Source organism: Pecten maximus, chromosome 15 (genome assembly GCF_902652985.1).
Source record: "Pecten maximus chromosome 15, xPecMax1.1, whole genome shotgun sequence".
In the NCBI taxonomy this organism is placed as follows: domain Eukaryota; kingdom Metazoa; phylum Mollusca; class Bivalvia; order Pectinida; family Pectinidae; genus Pecten; species Pecten maximus.
Genome location: NC_047029.1, coordinates 14,826,036 through 14,836,489, shown reverse-complemented (window position 1 = coordinate 14,836,489; position 10,454 = coordinate 14,826,036). Strand labels below are relative to the sequence as shown.

General features: G+C 33.4%; 1 protein-coding gene across 3 annotated transcripts in view; it reads right to left on the bottom strand.

The window, feature by feature from the left end:
• Positions 1 to 1,808: 1,808 nt before the first annotated feature.
• LOC117344227 overlaps positions 1,809 to 10,454 on the bottom strand; it is a 60,580-nt gene continuing 51,934 nt past the window's right edge. For 2 of the 3 annotated variants that reach the window (XM_033906899.1, XM_033906897.1), the window contains exons 2-8: positions 9,042 to 9,263; positions 8,662 to 8,790; positions 7,542 to 7,556; positions 4,624 to 4,779; positions 4,100 to 4,198; positions 3,524 to 3,659; positions 1,809 to 2,962 (exon numbers count right to left, since the gene is read on the bottom strand). In XM_033906899.1, the coding sequence (XP_033762790.1) occupies positions 2,748 to 2,962; positions 3,524 to 3,659; positions 4,100 to 4,198; positions 4,624 to 4,779; positions 7,542 to 7,556; positions 8,662 to 8,790; positions 9,042 to 9,263 (972 nt within the window). In that variant the 3' untranslated portion in view covers positions 1,809 to 2,747. The remainder of the gene's footprint in view (positions 2,963 to 3,523; positions 3,660 to 4,099; positions 4,199 to 4,623; positions 4,780 to 7,541; positions 7,557 to 8,661; positions 8,791 to 9,041; positions 9,264 to 10,454) is intronic. The other variant, XM_033906898.1, reaches the window with a different exon arrangement.

Here is a 10,454-nt window from a genome sequence, read left to right as displayed (position 1 = left end):
CACTGGTCGACCCTGAGTGCCGACAACTTGACGTGCAGTCCCAGTTGCCGTCTAAAATTGGTTATGCAGGTACGAGAGACGTATGCCTCTATCTGGACGTCGCGACGGAATGCGCGGGCGTCCGCTCCTGGGACGGTCACTCAATCTCCCGGTGACTTGGAGACGCCGAACTAAACGGGATATTGTTGTCTCATGTACACCATATTGCTGGGCTACATGACGTTGCGAATGCCCCTGCATTACAGAGCAATGAAACTAACCCCTATCGACTTCACTCAATCGCGGCATTTCGCTGTACAATTGCTTCGAATAGAAATGTTGTGTAACTGATCTGTACTGTTCCAATGTCCGATTTGTAATGATTTGCCAGCACATATTGTGCAAGAGTACCCTTTCTTACCAAATCCGCTGAAAGCTTGCGGCTTTGAGTGGGGTCACGGTCGACTGAATTTTAACTGAAGAATATTTTCATAATGCACGGATTTACCTCAATGTGAAATTTATTTGAACTAAGACCACGTGTCTAAAATGATATCAGAAAAAAAAACTTGCATTTCTTTTCTCCGCTACTATTTTTGCCCACCTTACTCGCAATGCTACAAGGGACTTTTATCCAGATGAGTTGGTTATATGAGGCGATAGGTCAGTAACCTAGTATACCTGTTACTTCAACGTTGATTTTAGTCCAACAACGTATAACTATTATTCTTGCACGTATAAACACATTTCAATTTACGATAAAACGAAGGTATAGTTAATTTTTGACACACAGTATTAAACTTAAATAATGTGACAAAAGACATATAAAGCGTCTTATTGGAGGAGACAATATGCAGCACAGATAAAATCTAAATTACAACAGTCCCTATTAATTTATGTTATATATATATATATATATTTTTTATTCTCAAGTTGTTTATATAAAACATGGGGTAGCCGTTTTTGGTGTAAGGAAGATAACTCCGGTCTCGTTGAACGATAATACTTATTTTGCCCTGATAGTAATGAAGCATTTCTCCAGAAAGACTTGTAGAATCCGTGAAGTATATTTGATGTTATACCAAACATACTTAACGGATTCTACAAGTCTTTCTGGAGAAATTTTGGATCATGGTTTTGTAAGACCTGCATTATACCAGTTGATATATATTTATTACTTCCTTAAATACAAGGTTCGGTTAACAAAGACTTAAGAATCAATAACCTCGTGAAACATATTCTTTGTTTTCAATATTAAGCTTATAACTTCATAAGAAAAGCAATTAACTTATAAAGTGATAAAGTGCTTAAGTTAGTGATCTCAAATATTTAAAAGGTTGACATATTGTCTTTTATCAAATATAAGCTTTTTTTACTTCTTTTCCCTATTATTTCTGTTTAGCACCTATTTGCCATACACACTATCTGGTAGACACACCAATCTTATGTATTTTTCAAAATAAGTCGAAGGTCTATGATAAAATAAACCAGGACTGGATTAATTAGAACTGTGGTTTACCAGCTAAACTTAGACTTATACTGAAAGGTAGTTATCGGTCACATCGTTTCAGTGCTTCGGCGAATCAAAGCATCGTCCTAAAAAGGTAACCAATAAGAAAAAACTCTTCTGGAGGTTTAAATTATATATTATATAGGGAGAAATCTATAGAATTAATCGAACCCGCGCTCCACTTGTTTGATATAAAACGAAATCATAGAATTTTGACTATGGAGCAATTGATCTGCTTGGTTTCATATCGTATATATGTTTACAACATATCGCTAGCTAGTGAAGTATGACGTTAATACAAATAACTCAAAATACACAGTCGATTTTGATATTTCATTGTTAATAAATACAAATAATAATTTTGATGCATATCAAACTTTATATACATTGCTTCACTTTTCCCGGTTTCCGTTTTACATTTCGCCCTGCTAACATTAATTCAACGAGAAAAACTTCACAATTCTTCAAAATCAAGTCCAACGAGAGTCCAATGGCTAACGGAAACCTACTTGATTAAGTAAGAGACAACTTTACTTAGCTACAACCTACATTAATCTTTGGAAACAAGTTTTTCGCTGAGAATCCGCATGAAACAACAGCAGCCCATATACTGTATTGTTCGTGATATTCGCGGGTTGTTTATTTTCGTTATATTCTCGGTCATAGGATACAGTGAGAAAATACTACACATCAGATATTTACGTATACCAATAAAGATGGGCCTTCTTCGAGCGTCAACTATTTACTATGGTCAGGCTGTTCCGTCTAAAGTGATTACACGTGCGTATAAACAACAACCAATCACTCATGAGCTTACAAACGGTGACGCATGCGCAAATGAAATCTAGTTGCAAGTCGTTGAGCAAAGTCGACTAGACATGCGCATTGTAACTTCTTGTATCTCTATACATGCGCACGACATGTAACAAATTGAGTTTGCGTCTACAATAGTTAGATCATAGTCCGTATAGAAGACGCTCGAAGTTCGCTGGTCGAACTTGGTTCGACTTGCAAAACCGCGAAATATAGGACCCGTTGGATTTGATAACTGTACAAAGCACTCGTTCCTAGCTATCTTTATCAGTGAAAACAATTGTATCAATGGGAATCCATATGCGTCAGTGTTGCTCACATTACCAGGGTATATTCCACATAGTGTTGTACAGTCTGGCCTGGTCCTGTGAATTCAAAGGTAAGTATTACCAAACGTTATATTCTATTCAGTCTACCTAAACAATGAATAAATCACTTTGGAAAATCATTTTTCACTTTCATCAGCATCGCCTTCTATGTGAATACTCGGCGCCTTTAACGTTCCTTCATATGCAGTTGAATCTTCAATTTGAGGTCTTCTCTTTTTCTTCTTCTTAATGTTGACGGGGGGCAGAGGGTAACCGCGATTGCCATGTGTGTCTTTCCTTGGAGGGGGAGGTCCAGTTAGTCTTCTTCCTATCCATTCATTTGATTCTTGAACTGAGAAAGAATTTTGAAGCTGAATAAATGGATCATATAGTAATTCAAACATATCACACAATGCTAATCTTAAATCAGCTTCATAGTTAGGACAGAAATATTGACTAAATATTTTACTCAGTCCTTAGTTACATTCTTTTATCACAAACGTATGTGCTCTGCATTGTTAAAGGTCATGCTATCAATGTTAATTACAAAGTATGTTACATTAATCATTGTGTTTATGAATGACGTCACACAATTGACTCGGTGGTTTACTGCATACCATGTGAACTTTAAATCACCTGACTTCTAGGGAAAATAAACGGAGAATCATGCTTCTTTTAAACTCATTTGTATCAAAATGATGGCAATTACAGACTATACGAAACAAGTTTGACATAGGCGTATTTAATGATATTATTCTTAACATCGTCATTATTTACATTTAACGTCAATAGAGTTGTTTGCGTTTTGTCCCTAACACAAGTAACAATAAATGAAGAATGAACTATTTGAGGATTTGAACCCGTCAGGTGTGAGTGTAAGGATTAGGGCAAAAACCAATAGGATTATCTTTACCTTCTTTCAGTGGATCTTTTGCCGCAAATATGTCTGTTTCCAACCCAGATTTTCCGTAATCCTTCCAGAATCTGTCTACATCTGCCCTGTTGCTTAAAACCCCTTTCTTTTGTAGATCATCGGATAATAGCACCATCTTAAAACAACGATGTCGTGTTCAAATCTTAACTAAAGATACATTTTAAGCAAATGGATTACAAATTTTAAAAGATAGTTTACAAAAAGCAAATTTATTATACTGAATACAAAAGTGTTAACAAACGATATTTGATGATGAACTGTTAACTGTTAACATGATGCCATTTAAAGGAAAACAACAGGAGGAAGTTATCACGATGTTCCGGAAGTACAAGGCACCTACCCTGCAATTAACGTTTGATTTGTATAATTACCAAATTTCAACAATTTTTATCAATATTTATCAATGATTTCGAAAAAAAAAAACTCATTTTATTTTATTTCAGTTTTTGCAATGCAAAAATGTAGTTTGTTTAAGTATGAATTAAACAAAATACACGACAGTAATGCAGTCCTTGATAAAAAAGTCATTCTTATCCTCTTCTTTATTTTACAAACCTTTGTAAACTTAGATTTTGGGAGTTTCTTGAGATATTTTTTGTCGTGGACATATTCCATCTTAGGTCTTTTTAATACAAGATATCGGCGTTTTTTATCCTGAAATCAAAGAAACAGAATGCCGTCGGTCCCCAAATATTCATAAAACACCTTCATGTCCTTTGCTTTGGCTGACGTTCACGATATATCCCATGAGAAAAAAATCCAAATTAATTTACTAACTATCCGTTGATTCTTTGTGACATGTATACACTTATAGATGAATTGATGAGTAAGACCTCCAATTATGAACCTGTCACGATAAAAAAACATACAGATGTATCTTAAGAATTACCCCTATTTAGTCAAATATAAGTACGCTTTGTAACTCATTTTACATTGTTCGATATGCAGGTAACTTTGTAAAATAGATAATGTATCCTAAACATATTCGAAATGAGTAAACCTGTGTTAGATGTGCATTGCTGACTAGCGATATTCTATTAACCTATCAAATTTGCTAGTTTTGTCAATATCAGCTATACCTCTTCTTCCTTCTGTCTCAGCCGTTCCGTTAACTCCTCATACTGCTTTCTGCGTGCTTCGCGTTGAACTTCGACTTTAGCTTTCAGATTTTTAATGTATTTTTCATATTTTTCCATTTGATCTCTGGCAACTGCTTCGATTCTAATCGCTCTTTGCTGAAAAATAAAATATAACGGATTAAGAACATTCGCAGGCATCTCTGATTAGTGTGTTCCGAAAATTAATCTTTTCTATAGAATTTGAACCTTGCATCCTGTGAATATATATCATATATATCTCAGAACGAGGCAGGTGATAAAAGTAAAAATAGTATTTTAATTGTTATATGATTAATTACTGCTCTTTCATCTAATTGATCAAAATCTTAATTTTAGCGGTAATGCTATCTTGAAGCTATTTGTTCTGAATGATTTGATTTAAAGTATTACTGCATTTTTTACTATTGTTGTCGACGGCATGCATTGTGGGAGCGGCAAATCCTGTCTGGTCAATGTTGATAAGGATACGCTATCTAACGTTTATAATTAGTAATACATAAATATATTTTAAATTGTTTCCAATATGATAAAATACAGTTTTCTCTATAGTGATGGTATAAAATATCTCGTATTGTTTTCTTAATTTTCAACAATGTTAGATCACTGTTGATAACAGTTGTAATTGTTATGTGTACATAAAGCATAATGGATCTAATGTAATTAACAATTAGGTCTGTATCAATTCATTGGTTAAATGTCTTGGAAGAAAATTATATATATGCTGCAAGTGTTGAATATCTTGTAAATATTCCACGATAAAGCAGTTACAAAAAGTAGAAATATCAACAGAGCAAGTATCGAGAATATATAAAGAAACTGAATTATACACTTTGAACCTATTGTAGCATAAATACACATGCAAATGGAAATTGTAGCGTGTTACTTAATTGTGTTAAATAATGAGACGTTTTTGTTTACAATTGTATTTACATTAAACAAATCATGAATATCTAACTGAATACTGAATAATTATAATTATTCTTATATAGAGAAACTAATAGCTGAATAAACACAACATGCTGTAGAATAAAAACATTATAAAAAAAATACCATGTTAATTTGTGTGAAACCTTTTGACATTCTTAAACCCATCATGAGCACGACATGCTTATTACCTGTTCCTTATGTTGAAAAACATCCTAACAGAGCAATATCTACACCATGTTACTAAACGTTGTAGGCGGATTGATCATCATAACAATAAATTATTCTGCACCTAAACAGTTTACCTCAATCATGATCTAAATAATATGATGGCATTTTATTACATATTTTTGAATATTGAGGAATACAAGCTAACTCAAATTTTCAAAAATAAATATACTTTTTTTTTTACCATTGATTTATATATATATATTTTACATTGTATTGTAAAAGCGTAAACAATAATACTTTTGACTAATGTAATGTAATTAAAATATATATATGAAAGTATTACGTAGTTAATGTAGTATCTTGCTATACCAGATTCTTTAAAGTATGATCGTTAGATAATGAATCCATGCATATGTTGTTTTATATATATTAGTATATCAGTACATATTTTGTCTTGTCATTAAAATAGAACACAGCAAGTTCACTGGGCATGCAATATTCAATGTTTCGTTCAATTTGATTGTGTTAATGTCCTGGAACTTTGTTAATGAAGGGACCATTCTAGAAAGAAAAATCAAGGTAAGCATTTAAAGAATGATCTTTAAATGTAATATGTTTGAGGTTTGTATTTAACCCGAATTGATACGTTTATCTATTCATTTCTTTTCTTGAAAATTAAACATCATTAAACGAAGAAGAAAAGGATTATATGCATAACGACTGAAGCAGACAATGTAGCAGCGATTTGATATATTATGTACGTGGGGCATCAACTGGAATGAAGTCAATAGGCAAAAAGAGTTTATTAAATAATGGCGTCCATACCGAGCATAATGAAAACACGGCTATAGTAAAGGTATATTATAATCACTTTTATCTCAAACGACCGTGCATACACTTAAATGATACCTGCAGATAGTCATAATTTATAGTATCATATGACATTAACATAACATTGATTGCCTATCATTGACCTTTAAAAGCCGGCCGTTTTTGCTCGGCTTGCGTGCCACTGTGTTAAAATTCATTCTCCCTCCATGCCACGTGATCTCTCACCGTGATAAATCCATCACCAAATACCCAATAATAAACAAGGATAATTATAGCTGTTTAGTACTTGAAAGAGAAGACAACTGATTATGTTATAGCCTTCACCATCATTTCACCAACATTGATATAAGAGGTAAAAGTAAGCGTTTTAGAGGAAAAGATATATTCTTAAATCATTTCTTAATTGAGATGAGTGTAGAACACTGCCTTTAAACAATATAGATTTTGTATTCTTGTAATTAATCGAATGCTTCAGGCATATTCCTATTGATAATTTTGAAATAAAATTATTTGACATGTATAAACTGTCACCGTTTATAATGATTTTATTCACAGATTGTCGAACATAACAGGGGAAATCAGATGTATTCATATATATATATATATATTCCATTTGATCTATGAATAATGAACTTGGGCCGGAAAACTAGCAGATACATTTAATTTGAATATGCGTGCTATATGTCATAGCTAATGTCATTATAAAAAAACCTCAACTCTGTGAAATTCGAAAATTAATGGTAAAGGGAGACTTTTAAACCCTCATTTATTAGGGTTGAGGTTGTTTTATTGAAATTACGCTCATGGCTTAATGCATGAAACTAGGACTGAATAAATACATTGTATATATGTATAACGTAAAGTTTGAAGTAACAGTCACACCATCACATAATTATCTACAACGACATGTTAATGCAGAACTATAAAATACAAAAAATATTAGGACAACTTACTTTCATATTGTAAGCCTAAAATATACACAGTTTATACGTGTCAGTGTCCATATATCAGGCTTTATAGTTCATTTGAGCGATTGGTTAGTGGCATTAACTAAGTAATTGTACACACTGATATAAAGATATATAAAGTATATTTTACGACGAAAACAATTAATTTCAAATTTTACCAATACACGTTATATAAGCAATTTATGTTGTCGTTTTCAGTTTTAATTCCAGCATTATTTACGTTAACAAACCATTTTAATGTATGCATAATATACTTCTAGAATTATTTTTGTCAAAGCAGTAATACGACTGAAACGCCACTGGGAAAGAGAAATGATAACACCAAACTGTAAAAAGGATAACATTTACTTCATATATTTGCACACATATGATATACATATATATAAAGATTATATAATTCAGTATACATGTACCATTCTGACATGACTTTTTTTGCATCAGCGATGCCCTAGTCAACCAAACCAAAGCGTTTACATAGCTTATTAGATATTACCATTTATCGATGAGAATGCAGTATTTTGCTTTACGCACATTGGATGACGAAATGCTTGCCATTTCTGTTCATTTAGATATACATTATATTTTAAATATAAGGAAATCACTACCATTTGTGATTTGGTAAGAACTGTCAACAAAACATTTAAATTCTGCAATTGATTCAGGTAAAGCTACATTATCTTAATATTGTTCACTTGTTTTTCAAAGGCACTGGGGTTAAGAGGTATGTTACCATATGTCTTCATTCTGAACACTACTCAGCGTTTCACAGATTTCGCTATTGAAAATTTAACTTAACTCATTGCAGTAGTACCACATTCTTATGACTCCTTTTAAATATACGTCACCGATGATGGGAATGTCGATTTAATATTTTAATACAAACATTTAACCTAATTATGAAAACCGCTATTGACAAGCATAAATCATATGTATCCGAGGGAAATAAGAGTATTACTAGAAATATGTATGGTATCCCATCATTCTCGATGGTAGTTATCGCAATACTCAATACTGAATGAACAATACCGCAAACTATTTCTTTCCAAAAGCTTATAATATCAATAAATAAGTAAGCCATTGATTATTAGAACACCAATAGACGTACTTCCTGTTTTGCGCGCGACTCTATCACCTGGTCCCAGTCAACCTTCCCCTTTTCGGTGCCTTTTTTCCGCTTTTCCTCATGTCGACGACCTCCCTTTCTTTTTATGATTGCGTCATGTTTGTCACTTCCCTAATTCACAAAATGGATATATTAATGAAATTCAACTATATGTATGTGCAAAAACAATCAATTTACAATTTATCGTAAAATTGAGTTGGCATCAAACCACAGAAATGAAATCTTTCTCTGAAATTCGAAAATTGCCTCAGGCGAGAAAATCTCAATTAAAGATACTCAAATTTCATATAAGTTTGATATTAACAAAAGATTTTTTCAAGAAGAATTTCGAAACCAGTGAAAATTCAATATATTAGGCTCACCTCCTCGAGTATGGGATGCTGATAAAGGTTGAGTATACTGGGAAAGCTAGATGTGGTTCGTAGTTTAAAGCTGTGTTTACTTAGCCGTGACACAGGTATATAGTTGTCTGTTCCTGTGGTATAGTTCGAACCCAAGGTGAAGGCTGTAGAGGTCGTGCTGGCCACTGTGTATTTGTCGTCGTTGTCATTATCAGGGTACACATCGTGCTGTTCGTGAATTGACTGAAAAATATTAAATTAATTGAAAACTATTTGTGTTATTTACATATTGAAATGAACATTGTAAAAAAAATGTGGACTACACCAATAAAACATCATTTGTAAATATATGTTAAATCCCAAACTACATCAAGTTCAAAGTCAGGACCAAAGAAGCGACAACACTACACCCACTAACAGGACAAAAATTATACCCACTAACACGACAACACTATACCCACTAACACGACAACACTATACCTACTAACGAGACAACACTATACATACTAACGAGACAACACTATACATACTAACGAGACAACACTATACATACTAACGAGACAACACTATACATACTAACGAGACATCACTATACCCACTGACACGACAACACTATACATACTAACGAGACAACAATATACCTACTAACGAGACAACACTATACCTACTAACGAGACAACACTATACCTACTAACGAGACAACACTATACCTACTAACGAGACAACACTATACCCACTAACGAGACAACACTATACATACTAACGAGACATCACTATACCTACTAACGAGACAACACTATACATACTAACGAGACAACAATATACCTACTAACGAGACAACACTATACCTACTAACGAGACAACACTATACATACTAACGAGACATCACTATACCTACTAACGAGACATCACTATACCTACTAACGAGACAACACTATACATACTAACGAGACAACACTATACCTACTAACGAGACAACAATATACCTACTAACGAGACAACACTATACCTTCTAACGAGACAACAATATACCTACCAACGAGATAACACTATACCTACCAACGAGACAACACTATACCTACTAACGAGACAACACTATACCCACTAACGAGACAACAATATACATACTAACGAGACATCACTATACCTACTAACGAGACAACACTATACATACTAACGAGACAACACTATACCTACTAACGAGACAACAATATACCTACTAACGAGACAACACTATACCTTCTAACGAGACAACAATATACCTACCAACGAGATAACACTATACCTACCAACGAGACAACACTATACCTACTACGGAGACAACACTATACCCACTAACGAGACAACAATATACATACTAACGAGACATCACTATACCTACTAACGAGACAACACTATACCTACTAACGAGACAACACTATACCTACTAACGAG